Raw genomic sequence first — 21692 nt, 5'->3', positions numbered from 1 at the left:
TCCGTATTACCCTCCTGATCCCACCGATTCCGTATTCTGGTAACAGTCATTGGATCTCGACCAACGCGAGCGGCAATGTCGCGATACGATGAACCGCAATCGCGATAGGCTACAATCCGACTTTTATCAAAGTCGGAAACGTGATGGTACGCATTTCTCCTCCTTACACGAGGCATCACAACAACGTTTCACCAGGCAACGCCGGTCAACTACTGTTTGTGTATGAGAAATCGGTTGGAAACTTTCCTCATGTCAGCAAGTTGTAGGTGTCGCCACCGGGCCCAGCCTTGTATGAATGGTCCAAAAAGCTAATCATTTGCATATCACAGCATCTTCTTCCTGTCGTTTAAATTTCACGTCTGTAGCACGTCATCTTCGTGGTGTAGCAATTTTAATGGCCAGTAGTGTATGTCCATATACTGAAGTGACAAAAGTCATGGGATAGCGAATGCGGTGGTATCGCGTACACAAGGTAGAAGAGGGCAGTGCATTGGTACAGCTATCGTAGGGGCTCAGGTGATTCATGTGAAAAGGTTTCCGACGTGATTATGGCTGCCGGCGCTGTTGGCCGAGCGGTTCTAGACGCTTCAGTCTGGAACCGATTGACCGCTACGGTCGTAGGTTCGAATCCTGCCTCGGAAATGGATGTGTGTGATGTCAGGTTAGTTTGGTTTAAGTAGTTCTAGGTTCTAGGGGACTGATGACTTCAAATGTTAAGTCCCATAGTGATCAGAGCCATTTGAACCAATTGATTATGGCTGCCGGCTTTGTTGGCCGAGCGGTTCTAGGCGCTTCAGTCTGGAACTGATTGACCGCTACGGTCGTAGGTTCGAATCCTGCCTCGGAAATGGATGTGTGTGATGTCAGGTTAGTTTGGTTTAAGTAGTTCTAGGTTCTGGGGGACTGATGACTTCAAATGTTAAGTCCCATAGTGATCAGAGCCATTTGAACCAATTGATTATGGCTGCCGGCTTTGTTGGCCGAGCGGTTCTAGGCGCTTCAGTCTGGAACTGATTGACCGCTACGGTCGTAGGTTCGAATCCTGCCTCGGAAATGTATGTGTGTGATGTCAGGTTAGTTTGGTTTAAGTAGTTCTAGGTTCTAGGGGACTAATGACCTCAGATGTTAAGTCCCATAGTGATCAGAGCCATTTGAACCATTTGATTATGGCTGCACGACGGAAATTAACATATTTTGAACAGAAAATGATAGTTGAAGCTAGACACATGGGACATTCCATTTCGGAAATCGATATGGAAGTCAATATTTCGAGATCCACAGTGTCAAGACTGTGCCGAGAATACCAAATTTCAGACTTTACCTCTCACCACTGACAATGAAAGCCGACGGCCTTCTCTTAACGACCGAGAGCAGCGTAGAATGTTCAGTGCTAACAGACAAGCAACACTGCATGAAATAACAGCAGAAGTCAATGTGGGATACGTATCGGGCGAGATATGGCGTTAATGGGCTACGGCAGGAGACGATCGAAGCGCGTGCCTTTGCTAACAACACGACATCGCCTGCAGCGCCTCTCCTGGGCACGTGACCATTATGGTTGGACTCTAAACTACTGGACAACCGAGGCCTGGTCGAATGAGACCCGACTTCAGTTGGTAAGAACTGATGGTAGGGCAGAGTGCGGGGCAGACCCGACAAAACCAAGGACTCAAGTTATCAGCAAGCACTGTTCAAAGTGGTGGTGGCTCAATAATGGTGTGGGGTGTGTTTACATGGAACAGACTGGGTCCTCTGGACAAGCTGAACGGTCATTGGCTGCAAATTGTTATGTTTGGCTACTTGGAGACCATTTTCAAACAACGATGGACTTCTTATGGATGACATTGCACCTTGCCACTGGGCTTGAATCGTTCGCAATTGGTTCCATGAACATTCTGAACAATTCGAGTGAATGATTTTGCCACCTAGATCGTTCAACATGAATTCCATCGAAAATTTATGGTACATAATCAGGAGGTCATTTTGTGCACAAAATCCTGCGCCGGTGACACTTTCGAAATTATGGATCGCTGTAGAGCATCATGGCTCAATGTTTCTACAGGAGACTACTGGCGACTTGTTGAGCCCATGCCACGTCGAGTTGCTGCACTATGACAGACTAAATGAGGTGCGAGACGATATTATTAGCGATTTTGTCACCTTGCTTTAAACTAGTCGATCATATTTCTGACGTGTCAATGGCATTCCAGCAAGTTATCTCTCCGCTGCCGTTTACGTCCGCCACATTTGGTACGGATATCAAATTATTCATTCTTGCAACACTCACTTAATCCTCTTCCCTTGTAGTGTATTGTATTGTATATTAACTGGGGACCTAGATACGACGAAGAGTCTCCGTCCCCACCACAGCCGCAGTGGTCCACAACCCCACGACGACTATCGTAGTCCACTTCACCCCTCCGCCGGCCCACACCGAACTCTTCTCTCAGGGTTATTGTGCGGTTCGGCCCCCTGTGGACCCCCCACTCTCCCCCCCCCCCCCCCGCCACCTCCCCAGGGAACGTCTCACACCAAACGAGTGTAACCCCTACGTTTGCGTGGTAGAGTAATGGAGGTGTACGCGTACATGGAGAACTTCTTTGCACAGAAATCGCCGACATAGTGTACCTGAGGTGGAATAAGGGGAACCAGCCCGCATTCGCCGAGGCAAGTGGAAAACCGCCTAAAAACCATCCACAGACTAGCCGGCTCACCGGACCTCGACACAAGCCCGCCGGTCGGATTCGTGTCGGGGACCAGGCGCTCTTTCCCAGTCCAGAAAGCCATGAGTTGTCCACGTTATATTCATTGTACTCTTGCCTGTAAACACGTGCCATGTCAGTGCTCTTGGAAGAGACCTGTGGCGGTGACATGGCTCTGTTGTTGTGATTTGTGAGGATGGAAGAAAATCGAGATTCGAGCAGTCATTAAATACCTAGTAAAGAAAGGTATGAAACCAAAAGACATTCATGCCGATTTCCAGAATACACTGGGGGACTCTGCTCCTTCATATTCAACTGTTGCCAAGTGGACAAATGAACATAAATTTGGTCGGGAGAGCTTAGACGATGATCAGCGCAGTGGTCTGCCAAATGTGTCACTACTCCAGAAATCATTGCAAAAGTCCACAAAATGGTCATGAAGGATCGCTGATTAAAAGTGCGTGAAATTGCTCACGCTTGCCAGTTGTTATCTGAAAGGGTATATCACATTCTAACTAAAGAATTAGAAATGACAAAATTATTTGCAAGCTGGGTGCCGTGACTCTTGACGCTGGTTCAAAAACTCATCTGCCGTCGCCATGGCAAAGTTACGCGAACTAAGATATGGATTGTTGCCACACCCGCCTTATTCACCTGATTTGGCCCCGTCAGACTACCATCTCTTCCCAAAACTGAAAATTTTTCTTGCTGGAGGAAGATTCACTTCAGACGAAGAATTGATAACTGGAGTTGACAACTATTTTGCAGGCCTCAAAGAAACTCATTTTCCAGGTACGATAAAGGCACTGGAACATCGTTAGACCAAGTGCATTAATCTACAAGGATACTACATTGATAAATAAAAAAAGTTTCAGTGATGCAAGTACTTTTTTTCTATTCCGTTCTGAGAACTTTTCAAACTGCCCTCGTAAAGAGAACATAATTTGTTTAGGAAACTATCCCTTGTACATCGTCAGTGTAATTGTTGCAATATGAACTTAATATCAAAACGGTGTTATTGTTATATTGAAAGAGAGTACGACGTTTGAAAAATGGACAGTTACTGCTGGTTTAAACATTGTACAAAGCATGTCTACACTTTTTCTAGTGCTAATAATGTTACCAACACATACACACACATACATCTGATGTAAGCACAAGCAATTAGTAAACTCTTTACATCAGCTGTCGGTTATGTTTGCAAGTAAGCAAGAAGTTTCTGACTCTTGTTTAACAATGCTCAAAGTTATAATGTTCCAGTAATGTAATAATGCAATAAAACATGACAACAACTGTTTTAACAAGAAAATTATTTTGCATTTTTTAATTTCTTACAGTTTTGCACTTAACATAAGTTGACTAGCATGGATTGTGATGTCATAGTGGCAGTCATGTTTAATCTGCTGTATTGTGTAATAAGTTATCTTAATTAAGTGAACGATAAGGATAAGGGTGTCTGGGGTTAGTTGCACCCATCTTGGACTGCCATATTGAGTCATAACATATCCTGGTAAGAATACTAGGATAATCGATTATCCTAACTGGATAATAAATTATCCTAAATAAGTCCAGAATAAGAATAGCTGTCATAAATAAAGTCCCTTATCTATCCTCATTACCATAGGATTACAGTCCACCATTTATATGGAGGGTGCAATCTACTCCCTCCTATCTTTGATGATGCTACTGTCTATTATGGTAAAGTCTTTTCAGAAGATTCGAGAGGAGTAAGATTTACAATAAACTTTTTACTGATCTTTTCTCGCACAGTTGGCTCCAGATCTCCATGTCTAGGGGACTGGTTCTTGAAGCTGAAATTTTCACATTTTAGGTTCTCATGGTTCAATTGATATAAAAAATTTTGAAGAATGAAGAATTTTTGTTTTTACGATGATTTATCGTCTCGCATTTTACTATATCACACTGTGTTTTGTATTTTCACATTAACAAAGCCGAAATTACATTGTTCGTCCAAAATACAAAAATACGTCTGATCACTCTGCGGTAATAACAATTTTCCAAAGGGTTTACAAATATTCTTGACAGATGAATTTCTAGTAGTTTAGATTATTATTTTATAAAAGAACCTAGAAATAAACGAAAGAAACAGCACTACATTGCGTAATTAATAATAGAAATTTTGAGTGTGCCAACTAATTATTTTCAAATATTTCTAAAAAACTATTTTAACTGTTCATTCAGAGCTGGTGCACATCGATTGTAACAAGAAAATAAAGTAAAACCTTTTCATAAATTTTAGCTTGAAATATAACATATTGTGTATAAAATTATATGAAACTTTTCAGAAAAGCAGCTTAGATAATACTGACCTATCCAAAATTCGAAAAATATTTCTGGTATCGACTGCTGCTGTTGAGGAAAAGTAATGCTAGAGGAGGATGTCCCTTTACAAAGGTAAATGGGGCATAGGAGTGTGGGAGAAGGGGCAGGGGAGGATGGAGTAGGACAGTGAAAGGGGGGAAGGGGGAAGGGGGTTGGGGGTGACAAATAGTTGACAGGATGACGACGAGTGGCTGTAAGTCACTGGGCCAGAATCGGCGTAACCCCATTCTTACAGTATCTGATTTTGGTAGGAAGCTCATTTTATTAGTTTTGTTGAAATGACTTTTTTATCAGTGTATCCGAGGCGAGTTTATTTGCATGGTGAAACATACATAGAGCTGCCATAAAAACTTGTATTAAATTAAAGAGGCAAATCCATACTAGTAACATCAGCTTCTTTTTATACATTTCAGGCAAGAACTGTCTTGTTTTTACCATGGTTGATTATTAAAACCCTGGGGGACATAGCAGTGATCGTTATAGCTGTTATCGCATGGTCTGCTGTTTTTTGGTACGAACCTCCTTCCGTGGGTATCAGTATATTTTTTATGTGCATCATCTACTTGTGTAAGTATACTGTTATACTGATTACAGCAGATCTCACTCAACTGTCACTATAGTTACTCATACTCCTGCTTAATTGTTGGCCTACAGTACTGCAAACATCCAAATAACCCATTTTCACAATGCACGTAAAACTAATCTAATTTTTTATTTAAACATATTTCATTTCCTAACTAGCTGAAAATTTATTCCACTCTTCCATTATTCTATCTCCCCTTTTTCCCTCCATCTTCACCGCATCTCTGTCCATCTCGTCCTTCCACCCTTTCATCCCATCTTCCCCACCCCATCTATCTTTCTCATTCACCCCTCCTCCTGCCCCTCTCTCTGTCCTACAAATACCCCACTTGCCTCCTCTCTCTGGCAATCCGCCCCTCCTCCCTTGAGTCATCTGCTCATACCCCATCTGTTCATCTCCGCCTCCCCTCTAAATCCATTTTCCCTCACACTCTCTTTGCCAATCTTCTCCTTCCCCTCCCCCAACTCCTCCTCCCCCCTATCTGTGACCATTTCCTCATCTGACCTCTCCATGTCCAGCTCCTCCTCTTTCCTTTTCCTCCCATTTCCCTGTCCCTTCTCTCTGTCCATCCCCCCCCCCCCCCACCCATTAGTTTTGCCCATCTTCTCCGCCTCTCCCTCTCTCTCCATGTTATAATACTTTCCCAAATTATAGGTTGGTTGTTCTTAGCTCCACAGTATTTCTTTCCTGATTGTTACTACGTGTACCAAATTTGATCGATCAGCGGTTCAGAAAGAGCTTTTTACCCTCTTCTTTTCCCACGTACACACATGTCAAAATATACAGGGTGAGTCACCTAACATTACCGCTGGATATATGTTGTAAACCACATCAAATACTGACGAATCGATTCCACAGACCGAACGTGAGGAGAGGGGCTAGTGTAATTGGTTAATACAAACCACAAAAAATGCACGGAAGTATGTTTTTTAACACAAACCTACGTTTTTTTAAATGGGACCCCGTTAGTTTTGTTAGCACTTCTGAACATATAAACAAATACGTAATCAGTGCCGTTTGTTGCATTGTAAAATGTTAATTACATCCGGAGATATTGTAACCTAAAGTTGACGCTTGAGTACCACTCCTCCGCTGTTCGATCGTGTGTATCGGAGAGCACAGAATTACGTAGGGATCCAAAGGGAAGGGTGATGGACCTTAGGTACAGAAGAGACTGGAACAGCACATTACGTCCACATGCTAACACATTTTTATTGGTCTTTTTCACTGACGCACATGTACATTACCATGAGGCGTGAGGTACACGTACACACGTGGTTTCCGTTTTCAATTACGGAGTGGAATAGAGTGTGTCCCGACATGTCAGACCAATAGATGTTCAATGTGGTGGCCATCATTTGCTGCACACAATTGCAATCTCTGGCGTAATGAATGTCGTACACGCCGCGGTACATCTGGTGTAATGTCGCCGCAGGCTGCCACAATACGTTGTTTCATATCCTCTGCGGTTGTAGGCACATCACGGTACACATTCTCCTTTAACGTACCCCACATAAAGAAGTCCAGAGGTGTAAGATCAGGAGAACGGGCTGGCCAATTTATGCTTCCTCCACGTCCTATGAAACACCCGTCGGACATCCTGTCAAGGGTCAGCCTAGTGTTAATTGCGGAATGTGCAGGTGCACCATCATGCTGATACCACATACGTCGACGCGTTTCCAGTGGGACATTTTCGAGCAACGTTGTCAGATCATTCTGTAGAAACGCGATGTATGTTGCAGCTGTTTGGGCCCCTGCAATGAGGTGACGACCAATGAGGTGGTCGCCAATGATTCCGCACCATACATTTACAGTCCACGGTCGCTGTCGCTCTACCTGTCTGAGCCAGCGAGGATGTCCACGGACCAGTAATGCATGTTCCATAGATTCACTGCCCCGTGGTTTGTGAAACCCACTTCATCGGTAAACAGGTAGAACTGCAACGCATTCTCTGTTAATGCCCATTGACAGAATTGCACTCGATGATTAAAGTCATCACCATGTAATTGCTGATGTAGCGACACATGAAACGGGTGAAAGCGGTGACGATGCAGTATGCGCATGATACTACTTTGACTCAGTCCACCGGCTCTCGCAATGTCCCGTGTACTCATGTGTGGGTTCATGGCAACAGCAGCTAACACACCAACTGCACCCGCTTCTCCTGTGACGGGCCTGTTACGGACCCGTTTGCGTGCTACGACCATACCTGTTGCATACAGTTGGCGGTAGATGTTTTGCAATGTGCGGCACGTTGGATGCTCTCTGTCCGGGTACCGTTCTGCATACACCCTGCAGGCTTCAGCTACATTTCGTCGACACTCGCCATAGATGAGTATCATCTCCGCCTTTTCAGAGTTCGAATACACCATGGTCACAGTTCCTACAACACTACACTATCGCAGACGTCTGGTAACACGGTGTACTACAGTTGGTCTGCGTGCGGAGACGAATGCAGAATAACATTGCAGCAAGCGCTACATGCGGACACTGCGACAGCTAGACCAAACCACAACAGTGCACTACAGCCACACTCGTAAAAACGGTCGTCATCGTAAACATGTCCCTGCAGATGCTGCTTGCCGACCGTGGCCCGTGTTTGTTACAACACGCAACTGAACGTCGGAGGTTTCAAGCGTCAACTTTAGGTTACAATATCTCCGGATGTAATTAACATTTTACAATGCAACAAACGGTACTGATTACGTATTTGTTTATATGTTCAGATGTGCCAACAAAACAAACGTGGTTCCATTTAAAAAAAACGTAGGTTTGTGTTAAAAACATACTTTCGTGCATTTTTGTATGGTTTGGATTAAACAATTACACTAGCCCCTCTCCTCACGTTCGGTCTGTGGAATCGGTTCGTCAGTATTTGATATAGTTTACGAAATATATCCAGCGGTAACGTTAGGTGACTCACCCTGTATATCACATGTACTTAACATATTTCGCATGTATTTGTACATATATTTCACCTGTATCTTAAGCGTATTGCGTCCTGCAGTTTCATTTTCGTGCAGTTCAATGTTTATGACTTCGTATCTTCTGAGCTATGTACTGTACAATGTTATAATTTGCAGGCACATCCAGTGGTATGAAATTTTCACTCTACAGCGGAGTGTGCGCTGATATGAAACTTCCTGGAAGATTAAAACTATGTGCCGGACCAAGACTCGAACTCGGGACCTTTGCCTCACGCGGGCAAATGCTCTACCAACTGAGCTACCCAAGCACGACTCACGCCACTTCCTCACAGCTTTAATTCCCCCAGTACCTCGCCTCCTACCTTCCAAAGGTCCCGAGTTCGATTCTCGGTCCGGCACACAGTTTTTAATCTGTCAGGAAGTTTCTTATCAGCGTACACTCCGCTGTAGAGTGAAAATTTCATTCTAGAAACATCCCCCAGGCTGTGATTAAGCCATGTCTCCGCAGTATCCTTTCTTCCAGGAGTGCTAGTTCTGCAAGGTTCGCAGGAGAGCTTCTGTGAAGTTTGGAAGGTAGGAGACGAGGTACTGGCGGAATTAAAGCTGTGAGGACGGGGCGTGAGTCGTGCTTGGGTAGCTCAGTTGGCAGAGCACTTGCCTGCGGGAGGCAAAGGTCCCGAGTTCGAGTCTCGGTGCGGCACACAGTTTTATTCTGCCAGGAAGTTACATCCAGTGGTATATGTGTCTACTCTGTCTGTAAAATGTGTTTTGAATAGAGTGAGTAGTAGAGAAGGAATAAATGAAAACGTCATCGATATCTGGCACCTTTTCACGCATCTCAGTCTTTATGAGGTCGTATCTTCTGAACTATGTGTCATACAGTGATACTGTTGTAGGTACATTCAGCTGCAGGTGTAGACACTGCGAAAAATGTTGCGAATGTAGTCAGTAGCCGTGAGGTAATAAATTTAAACCTCTTCCATGGCTTAGCAGTTTTTCCCGCATCTCAGTGTTTGTTGTATCTCCTAATCCGAGGCCAACAAGAAAGAAAGGCAGCAGCGCATACGTCACAGCACGTGACACTGCAGGGTTTTCGAGTGCCAGCAGCCGTGTCCGGCTGGGAGCCAGTAATTATTTCAGACGAGTTTGATAATTCATCACTGCAGATTTAAATGCGTACAACTTCTCGACAGCACACGACGAAGTTAAGACCTTTGCTGGGTACCTTTCTATTGACATACTGATTTCCCGTGGTCCCTGCAAGGAGCTGCGTGTTCGCAATGTATGGCTGACAAGACGACTAGTATGATATCACAAGTTCGTTCTAGGGCCGCTTTTTCTCGTGGGTGCCATCCTGAACTATGTGTCGTTCAATGATGTAATTTTTCCTGTACATTCTGTGGTAAATGTGAATACTGTCTGCAAAATGTGTCACGAGTGCAGTTAGCTGTAAATAAGTAGTAAATTATAACGTCATGCTTCTTGCAGCAGTTTCACTCCACGAAAATGTACTAAGCAATAAACTGTTTTCCTTTCATTATTTTGTGGGGGTAGCCAGCAAGAAACTGTTTCGTTAAGATCTGAAATTGTGTGTATTGGAAGTCTTTTAGTGCTCTCATTCTCAAATACTAGATCAAAAAGTATAGGTATTTGCACGTTGTGAAGTACAGTGCTGCTTTACCCCTACCCCTCTGATAGGTGGATCGTTCTTAATCCCACAGCGTTTCACTCCAGACTGGAAGTGGTTTGTGTAGGAAGTTTGGATGAAATCGAGCAAGTGTTTTAGGAACAGATGTGGAACATACATACGAACCTAGTTTTGGATCTGATAATGCTGAATGCGGTTTTTAATTTTTTAAACGTTTGGTCAACCTAATTAATATTACCTTTACTACATCTGAAATCAATATTTAACACTAAGGATTAAAGTACAATGTTGCATCAGTCACGAATGGTGTTGCTGTAAATAATGTTATTGCTGATACAAAATTCGCTGCAGACATACCCCAGTTTCCATTCTATGAAAGAAAAACAGAATTACTAACACAGTAGCTAGGATTATTGAAGAAAAAAATAAAATGCAAGAAGGAGAGGTATAATAATAAGATCCAAAATAATCTTACGATCTCCTCTACATATTTTATATTTAACAACGAATTTTACGAACAATCTGATGGTGTCGCCATGGGGAGTCCTTTGTCTCCCCTGGTGGCCAATCTTTTTATGGAGGATTTTGAGGAGAGAGCACTCGACTCTGCCACTTTTAAATCGACAGTATTTTGGCGGTAGTTGACGACACTTTTATAGTGTGGCCTCATGGTCTGGACCGTCTCCAAGAATTTTTACGTCACATGAACTCCATACATGAAAACATAAAGTTTACCATGGAGATAGAGAGAGATGGTTGTCTGCCATTTTTAGACGTCTTGGTGCGACGGAAGAGTGACGGCACACTTGGTCACTCGGTGTACAGAAAGCCCACTCATACAGACCTGTATCTACAAGCTACTAGTTGCCACCATCCAGCACAAACAATGGGCGTTCTCAAAACCTTGGTCCACCGTGCCCATACTATCTCTGACACCGACAGTCTTCAAGCGGAACTGGAACACCTGCAAAAAGTATTTTTGAAGAATGGCTTTTCACCTAGGCAAGTGAACAGAGTGATGAAGTCCTACAAACGACGAAAAAAGGAAGAGGAAGAGGCCTTCAGGTCGACTGTTTATCTACCATTTATTGGGAATATTTATTCACAGATAGGCAGAATATTGAGAAAGTATCAAGTGAGAGTCATCTTTCGCCCTCCTTCCAAAATTTCATCACTGGTGGGATCCGTTAAAGACGACCTGGGCCTGCGTAAACCAGGTGTTTACAAAATTCCGTGTGAATGCGGCAAATCATATATAGGGCAAACAACACGAACTGTGCAGGAACGCATTGTGGAACACCAACGGCATACTCGCCTTCTCCAACCCACCAAGTCCGCAATCACCGAACATTGTATTTCCACAGACCATTCCATGAATTACAACGACACAAAAATTTTGGCCCATACATCAAACTTTTGGAGCTCGATTATCAATGAATCTGTGGAAATAGGATTGTCTGACAACGAGACTCTCATCAATCGAGATAGCGGTTTTCAGCTGAACTCTGCTTGGAATTCTGTTATAGAGAAACTTCGTAGTCGACGTAGTTATCTGCATGAAGATGGAAATCGACCTGACGCCGATACGCCAGGCTTTCACAGTGGAGGGCGCGAGGCGCAGCGCACGGAGCCGTTACGAACGCGCGCGCTGAGCAGCGCATGCGCAATGTCACCTCAGAAGGCTTTAAATAGCGGAGCTCAGCGCGTACTCGCCAGTACTACTACAGTGGCATTCACCTGAAGATGGCCAGAAGACTCTGCGGCGAAATATCGTGGCAGGAAGTTACTGATATCCGGCTGTTCTCCCGTGTTTTTATGAAACAATCTTACCATATGTGGAATTAACGATAAACAAACCTATTGCCCTGAAAGCAGATAAGGGTGCTAGTGTAGATATCATAAATGAAAATGATCATGTTTGCAAGGTAAACGACATAATTGCTACTAATAATATTACGAAATGAAATAGAGATCCTACCAACAAAGTTAGTGCTTTAATCAGGAAAGCTTTAAACAGCGTAACTTCATCCTGACAGACAGGGAGGTCAATGAATGTTTGGTCTTGAATCCACGAACACCCACATTCCATGCGTAACATAAGGTCCATAAGACTGGATATCAGATATACCCTGTAGTGAATTATATTAATAGACCTGCATACAGAATTAGTAAGAAGCTTAACATGCTAATAATAAAATATTACACTTTTGAAACAGGCTGTACAGTTAAAATTGCCACTGGTGTAGCGCTAGCCAGATTTAAGACATACCCATAGCTACTGAAGGAAACTTAGTCTCATTTTATATAATAAATCTGCTCACTAATGTTTTAATAACAGAAATAATTGACATTATAAAAAATAACCTACTCAATCATAAAAAAACTGCAATAGCCAAAACTGAGGAAATTATTGAGTTGTTACAATTGATCTTATCTGTTTATTATTTTAAATTCCAACATGAGATACACTCACAACCACATAGTGTTTGCTTCGGACAACTGTATTGTTAGCACACTAGCAGATTTTTTTACAAATCAGATATTGCTGAGAACCAATTCTTTGAAAAATTTACTGGTATAACTATTAAGATTTTATATTACAAGACGTATGTAGACGATACTCTTGCTCTCTTCAATGGCACAATTGCTGAAATCGAAAGTATGCTTTCACAATGTAACGGGGTACATCCAAAAATCGTTTTTACTATGGAACTGGAAAAACAACAGTTGATCAGTTTTTTGGATTTGCTGACAAAGAATGACAAAGGTGGACACAAATTCGGAACATTTGGAAACCAACCTGCACTGATAGCATAATCCACAACAGTTTGTTCCACCCAGAATGTATAGGAAAGCTTTTATCACTGCATGACCAACAGAATCATTAACCTACCATTAGAACGGAACGAAATTACTGAGTAGTTGTGTATACTAGAACACATAGGCACAAATAAAGGCTACAATGCTGATTAGGAAAACAAAATATTTAGTACCACATTACATAACAAAAGCAGCAACACTATAAAGAAATAACAATAACAAGAGAAGCAGAACCAGAAAAAACGAAGTGCATGTTGCCAAATCACACGGAATAGCCGATGATTTTCGTAAAACTCATGTACAAATCGGGTTCTGCACAAACAACAAAGTAAGGACAATAATTAGACACACAACGCACAAAACAAAACCATTCTCACAATCATGCATTTATAATATCGCATGTAGTGAACGTGAAAATTTCTATGCGGGGCAAACAGGTAGACGCTTGTCCACTAGATTCAGAGAGCACACAGACATAAGCGAGACGTGCATCTCTTCATTTAGTGCCCATCTGCAAAACTACAATCATTACACCAACAACTTCGTGAAATCTTTAAAGGTACTACACAGGTTAGAGAAAGATAGATTAATGGACGCTGCTGAAGAACTAATCAGTGAAGAAGCAAATCTCAAAAATAAAAATTTCTGGACAGTTTTAGACATGTATTCTAATGTACCGTAAGTGCACACTTTTAGATTTATGACATATATACTCAAAATCGCAGCATATAAAATGGAACATTCGGTGACTAGTTGTTCTGACGTGCAATTGTGCATATTACGTTGTTATCTGTGCTTAACATAAACGTATATGTCAAAAATCTTGTAAGTACGATATACAAATATAAAAAAACTACAAAATTGGCTGTATCTGTTGTTAATCCCACGGTAAATTGTTCTCATTACGTTACATTATGTCCTGTGGATGCCTGAAAATGGCTTAATGCCGAAATTGCAATCGAAAAATTAAATAGGGACAGCTGTAAGCAAGATGAAATCCTTTAAAAATTTGTAGAAGCTGTGGATCCATACTGCAAGAAAATAACCAAGTGTAATGGAAAATATATATATTATGAAGAAAATTTGATAAACGAATGAAAACATAAATATAAACAATACTTAACAATGTGTTATCAAAACTGGCTCTTTTAGATCACAGTGAACGTAGTGCCCTTTGCCAAAATGACGAAAACAAAATACACAGCACACAAAGTGAGAAGTGAACCCATATATAAAAAAAACTGTACAGGATGTTGAAACATATCACTCTAAATTTTATGAACCCCAAGGCTGAAGAGATACAGGAGGTCTGTATTGTCGACGGATGGAAGAGGTTGTCTGGTCACAGAATGTGAGATAGCCAATACTGCTAATGGATGACGATGATGATGATGATAAGAAATGATGATGATAACAAATGATGATAAGAAATAGTCATAGAGAACAGCATAATAAATGGTGATTTGACCTGTGGTACTCCCTGTTGTCCCGCTTCTCTAATTTAATTTACACTGACATGTCGATCGATTATCATACAGAGTCAGAAACCATCAACATTTTTAGCATAGTCAAAAAAGACTGCTTGTTGTCACTTTTCACTCCACTTCTCGGCACTCTTTTGGATGAAGTTCATATTATTTGGTTCCAAATACTTCCAGCCCACACAGATGACAATTCTTCCCTATGAACCAATGGTGTAGAATCTTTGCATCGACATTGCATGGCGAAGTTAAACCAAGATTATATATTTAATTCTACTCTTTATTGGAGTATACACTTCACAGAACATTTACGACACATTAAAGCTTTGTAAGAGACCAGGTGTCCACCCACGTCAGTTCCCTATACTGCCAATAGCACTACTCAAGAATGCCTCACAGACAAATTCAAAAAGGTCAAGGTGCAACGTCTTCTCTTAACAAAAGGACAATACGCAATGGATGGCCGTCATATCTGTAGTAATCAGCAGTCGCTCTCAAAATATACCAAAGATCACACTGAGGCCTTCACAGACCGAAATTACCTCCCAACCTCATACAGAAACAGATATCCCATGCCTTTTCTCTCCAGTGACCTCCAAAAGTCTCATTGTCAGACCACAGAAGAGTATTCCCCTCACGACTCAGTACCACCTAGGACCAGAGCAACTGAATCACTTTCTCTGCCAGGGTTTCGACTACCTCTCATCGTGTCCTGAAATGAGGAACGTTCCACCCACTATCATTCCCACCCCTACCATGGTGGTATTCCACCTCCCACTGCACCTACACAATATCCTCGTCCATCCATTCTCCACCCCTGATCCCTGCCCCTTACTGCATAGCTCATATTCCTATAATAGACATACACTCCTGGAAATTGAAATAAGAACACCGTGAATTCATTGTCCCAGGAAGGGGAAACTTTATTGACACATTCCTGGGGTCAGATACATCACATGATCACACTGACAGAACCACAGGCACATAGACACAGGCAACAGAGCATGCACAATGTCGCCACTAGTACAGTGTATATCCACCTTTCGCAGCAATGCAGGCTGCTATTCTCCCATGGAGACGATCGTAGAGATGCTGGATGTAGTCCTGTGGAACGGCTTGCCATGCCATTTCCACCTGGCGCCTCAGTTGGACCAGCGTTCGTGCTGGACGTGCAGACCGCGTGAGACGACGCTTCATCCAGTCCCAAACATGCTCAATGGGGGACAGATCCGGAGATCTTGCTGGCCAGGGTAGTTGACTTACACCTTCTAGAGCACGTTGGGTGGCACGGGATACATGCGGACGTGTATTGTCCTGTTGGAACAGCAAGTTCTCTTGCCGGTCTAGGAATGGTAGAACGATGGGTTCGATGACGGTTTTGATGTACCGTGCACTATTCAGTGTCCCCTCGACGATCACCAGTGGTGTACGGCCAGTGTAGGAGATCGCTCCCCACACCTTGATGCCGGGTGTTGGCCCTGTGTGCCTCGGTCGTATGCAGTCCTGATTGTGGCGCTCACCTGCACGGCGCCAAACACGCATACGACCATCATTGGCACCAAGGCAGAAGCGACTCTCATCGCTGAAGACGACACGTCTCCATTCGTCCCTCCATTCACGCCTGTCGCGACACCACTGGAGGCGGGCTGCACGATGTTGGGGCGTGAGCGGAAGACGGCCTAACGGTGTGCGGGACCGTAGCCCAGCTTCATGGAGACGGTTGCGAATGGTCCTCGCCGATACCCCAGGAGCAACAGTGTCCCTAATTTGCTGGGAAGTGGCGGTGCGGTCCCCTACGGCACTGCGTAGGATCCTACGGTCTTGGCGTGCATCCGTGCGTCGCTGCGGTCCGGTCCCAGGTCGACGGGCACGTGCACCTTCCGCCGACCACTGGCGACAACATCGATGTACTGTGGAGACCTCACGCCCCACGTGTTGAGCAATTCGGCGGTACGTCCACCCGGCCTCCCGCATGCCCACTATACGCCCTCGCTCAAAGTCCGTCAACTGCACATACGGTTCACGTCCACGCTGTCGCGGCATGCTACCAGTGTTAAAGACTGCGATGGAGCTCCGTATGCCACGGCAAACTGGCTGACACTGACGGCGGCGGTGCACAAATGCTGCGCAGCTAGCGCCATTCGACGGCCAACACCGCGGTTCCTGGTGTGTCCGCTGTGCCGTGCGTGTGATCATTGCTTGTACAGCCCTCTCGCAGTGTCCGGAGCAAGTATGGTGGGTCTGACACACCGGTGTCAATGTGTTCTTTTTTCCATTTCCAGGAGTGTAGATGCAAGACCTGATCCATACATCCTACTACCACCAACTATTTCACTCCAGGCACATCACCTATCCCATCAAATGCAGGGATACCTGTGAAACCAGTAATGTGATCTACAAGCTGACCAGCAACCACTGTGCTGCATTCTATGTGGGCATGAGGACCAACAAGCAGTCTGTCCACATAATGGAAAACTGTGACCAGGAAACATCTGGACCACCCAGTTGACTGCTTCACAGCCTGTGCCATCTGTATCCTTCCTACCAACACCAGCTGTTCTAAGCTACACAATTGGAAATTCTCTTTGCAATATATCATGTGTTCCTGTAATTCCCCTGGCTTAAACCTCCATTAGTCACTGTCCTTCACCAATATATCCCCTTCCCTGTCCCCCCTCCAGTACTGTATAGTCTTCTGTTCCACCAATGCATCCTCAGTCTTTTTACTTTTACACACACTCCCCCCCCCTGCCTTCTGTCTAACATCCCGACTGCATCTGCTGCCCTACCCTCTCTCCACCCCACCCCTGTATGCTCCCATAAGCAGCACTTTGCCATCGCTCACTCCTATCCCGCTATCTCTTCCCCTCCCCACCCCTGCCTACTCCTTAACGTCACCACACAGATTGCTTCTCCCATCATGCATGGATGATCACAATCTGGCTCAGTGGCCCGAGATATTGCTCATGTCTTTGTGAGTTGTCTTTGCTTCAATGTGTGTGTGTTGTCTATTTCTTTAGAAGAACTTGCTTGTTTAGCGGTCTTATCTCTCTCTTTCAGAACATTGTTATTATTCGATCATGTATTTTCCACTGTTTGATTTTAAAAGTTATCAATAGATACATTACAAAATTTAGAGCCTCCAAAAATTCAAAATTAAGTGAAGTCGTATCTTATTAGTCACACCTTGTACAAATGAACTGAATTATTGAATCAGTACTTGTAAATACCTGTAAACACGTAATTAAACAGAGACCATTATAAATAAACCCTCATGCATACTACACACAGTGACTAAAACCTATTATATGTGTGTAACTCTTGCTTAGCTATCAGTAGGAACTAAACAATAGTTATTTAGAGTAACTGAAGAGGTAGCGGCCCCTTCAAAAGTAGCAGTTTTCCTTCTAATTCAGTTGACCAAACATAGCTATCCTAAGTATGAATAACATTAAATAGTATAGCAAAACAGTACAGTTAATACAGCATACAGGTTACATTTCTGTAGTTTGTCTGTACATTGTTAATGCATCCCTGAAGGTGTTGCTATGTGACAGAGTACGCAGAATATGATCAACACATGATTTGCCATTCTGCAGAATGGTGTACTGTATTTCAAGCTAAACAAAATCTTCCATTTTTTTACATCCCCCCCCCCCTGTAGTTTATTTCTAAGTAATGTACAATTACATCTGATTTGATTAATATCTGCCTACGGCCTCTGTCTATTTCTCAGTGCCCAACGTACACTTCCTGCGAGTTGTCTACAGCTACTACTGGATGCTCGAAAAGAACCCAGAGTCTGACAGGCTGGTACCTGAGAATATATAGTTGTGAACTGAGATGGTTACTTTTGCAGTTTGAATCACCATTACTTCCGTGAAACACTTAGCTGATGAAATTGCTTTGGACGTCTGTGAATGTTAAAGAAAGAATGGTTATTACTATTAGTATTGGTTCTGACAGTGAATCTAGAATCCATGTACTTCGTTTATCGTTAATGGTGTCTACACTTTATAACTCAGACTACACTTACCGCTTCCATTCTCATAAACAGTGCATTTCACAAATAATTCCAGAGACCATTGAATGTACAAGAATTCATTTTGCAGTGTTTTCCATTGACTTTTGTGTATATAACCGTCAACTGTTGCATCTAGTAAAGAATAGTTAAGTAGTTGTTACTCAGTGTTGTCGGAAAAAACATACTTATTTATTTTCATTATGTGTGTCACTGTGACTGAATTTCAATTTTTGTAAGATAATGATGATCTTCAATCAATGTTACATGTAATTTGTAGACGAAAAATAAGACTTTTTTACTATTTGATTTTATTAAATGAAGATTAATAGTTGAATGTATTTTTATTGAAATTAATAAATGAAAAATTTCTGTTCCACTGTCTTTGTTAATTTCCTTGTACAATAAAATCCATGTCATGAAACCACTGGCTTTTGTACATAATTACCAGTCATCTGTTAGACTGTACAACGAAAGGAGCTGGCAAAAGATAATGATGTTAACAAATAAAAGCAATTTTATTTTCAAGTTATCAGGAGTGTACAAGAACAAATTATTTTTTTATCAAACTAGAATTGCTGAGTGCTGATCCATATATAAATCCATCAAGCTCTTATTAAAAATTTTGAATTATAAAATATCAGCAGTTAGGACTTACAGTAGATTATCCCAGGGGTTGCCTGTGTAAATCATGATATTCTTTCACAGAAGTAATACTTTATTAAATTTATGTGTATAGTCATCTGCTGTAAGAAGTAGATTAAAGTGTGTTAAATCATTCAGCTAATTCACACATTATTTGTATGGGAAAAAAATTATATGGTTTGTTGACCAAGGATTTCTATTGTTGTTGCTTTTTATATCTTGTCTGTGCTTTGTTTAACTTTGATCCATAAAACATAGAATCTTTGATAAATGTCGTACACCAGCAGTAAAGTGATGCAGTTAAAATGTTAAAATATGTGGTTCAACTATTTCTGCTGTAAAGACAGTAGCCTAGTTTTGGAACATATAAACGAGTAAAATAACATGCATGCCATTGGTACCACTTAATAACTGTGGAAAATAAAAAATTTAGAATTATATATTTAAGTAATGGGAAACTCTAACAACTGGCTCAGCACACATTTTGGCTTTGGTGCAATTTATTCTCAACAATACACTTGAAAATAACGTATATCGTTAAGATTCTCATGTACATAGCAGAAAGAAAACCAATCTACACCACCCAGTAAGCACTACGTCGTCAGGCCACGAGTGGCCTACCGAGACCAACCGACCGCCGTGTCATCCTCAGGGGAAGATGTAGATAGAAGGGGTGTGGGGTCAGCACACCGCTCTCCCGGTCGTTATGATGGTATTCTTGACCGAAGCAGCTACTACTCGGTCGAGTAGCTCCTCAATTGGCATCACGAGGCTGAGTGCACCCCGAAAAATGGCAACAGCGCATGGCGGCCTGGATGGTCACCCATCCAAGTGCCGACCACGCCCGACAGCGCTTAACTTCGGTGATCTCACGGGAACCGGTACACTACCCAGTAGCAACTATAATTTTGGCGTCATAAAATAGTAACAGATGTAACGCTCCTTCATAATCAGTCTCTGAAAATAAAATGTCTGACTGACTGCAGAAATGTTCATATGGAGGTTAACGTGATTTACGTCACAGACTTAATTATGTATAAGAAGTGAGTTCTTGAACAGAGGTAAGTAGTTACTTGACAGATCCAGATGGTATCATTGTGGAGTATCTCATATAATCAGGGGATAACAGCTGCGTGCAGGTTCTGAAGGTATAGTGTTCTAAAAAACTAATGGCACATAGACAAATACACTACTGGCCATTAAAAGTGCTACACCAAGAAGAAATGCAGATGATAAACGGGTATTCATTGGACAAATATATTATACTAGAACTGACATGTGATTACATTTTCACGCAATTTGGGTGCGTAGATCCTGAGAAATCAGTACCCAGAACAACCACATCTGGTAGTAATAACAGCCTTGATACGCCTGGGCATTGAGTCAAACAGAGCTTGGATGGCGTGTACAGGTACAGCTGCCCAAGCAGCTTCAACACGATACCACAGTTCATCAAGAGTAGTGATGTTGCTCGGCCACCATTGGCCAGACGTTTTCAATTGGTGAGAGATCTGGAAAATGTGCTGGCCAGGACAGAGGGTAGAGCCACTGGTCGTAACACATCTGAAATGTAACGTCCACTGTTCAAAGTGCCGTCAATGCGAACAAGAGGTGACCGAGAAATGTAACCAATGGCACCCCATACCATCACGCCGGGTGATACGACAATATGGCGATGGCGAATACACGCTTCCAATGTGCGTTCACCGCGATGTCGCCAAACACGGATGCGACCATCATGATGCTGTAAACAGAACCTGGATTCATCCGAAAAAATGCTGTTTTGCCATCCATGCACCCAGGTTCGTCGTTGAGTACACCATCGCAGGCGCTCCTGTCTGTGATGCAGCGTCAAGGGTAACCGCAGCCATGGTCTCCGAGCTGATAGTCCATGCTGCTGCAAACGTCGTCGAACTGTTCGTGCAGATGGTTGTTGCCTTGCAAACGTCCCCATCTGTTGACTCAACGTCCCCATCTGTTGACTCAGAGATCGAGACGTGGCTGCACGATCCGTTACAGCCATGCGGATAAGATACTTGTCATCTCGACTGCTAGTGATACGAGGCAGTTGGGATCCAGCACGGCGTTCCCTATTAACCTTCTGAACCCACCGATTCCATATTCTTCTAACAGTCATTGGATCTGGACCAACGCGAGCAGCAATGACGCGACACGGTAAACCGCAATCGCGATAGGCTACAATCCGACCTTTATCAAAGTCGAAAACGTGATGGTACGCATTTCTCCTCATTACACGAGGCATCACAACAACGTTTCACCAGGCAACGCCGGTCAACTGCTGTTTGTGTATGAGAAATCGGTTGGAAAGTTTCCTCATGTCAGCACGTTGAAGGTGTCGCCACCGGCGCCAACCTTGCGTGAATGCTCTAAAAAGCTAATCATTTGCATAACACAGCATCTTCTTCCTGTCGGTTAAATTTCGCGTCTGTAGCACGTCATCTTCGTAATGTAGCAATTTTAATGGCCAGTAGTGTATAAACGCAGTGAATGATCATGACTTC

General features: G+C 43.0%; 1 protein-coding gene across 4 annotated transcripts in view; it reads left to right on the top strand.

Moving 5' to 3' along the window:
• The window catches only part of LOC126210303 (uncharacterized), a 120024-nt gene extending 101293 nt beyond the window's left edge, over positions 1 to 18731 (top strand). For 3 of the 4 annotated variants that reach the window (XM_049939501.1, XM_049939499.1, XM_049939498.1), the window contains 2 exons: positions 5459 to 5612; positions 18241 to 18731. In XM_049939501.1, coding sequence (XP_049795458.1) covers positions 5459 to 5612; positions 18241 to 18335 — 249 coding nt within the window. In that variant the 3' untranslated portion in view covers positions 18336 to 18731. The remainder of the gene's footprint in view (positions 1 to 5458; positions 5613 to 18240) is intronic. The other variant, XM_049939500.1, reaches the window with a different exon arrangement.
• Positions 18732 to 21692: the final 2961 nt, after the last annotated feature.

The sequence above is a fragment of the Schistocerca nitens genome, chromosome 10, assembly GCF_023898315.1.
Source record: "Schistocerca nitens isolate TAMUIC-IGC-003100 chromosome 10, iqSchNite1.1, whole genome shotgun sequence".
Classification (NCBI taxonomy): domain Eukaryota; kingdom Metazoa; phylum Arthropoda; class Insecta; order Orthoptera; family Acrididae; genus Schistocerca; species Schistocerca nitens.
This window is presented reverse-complemented; position numbering and strand designations above follow the sequence as displayed.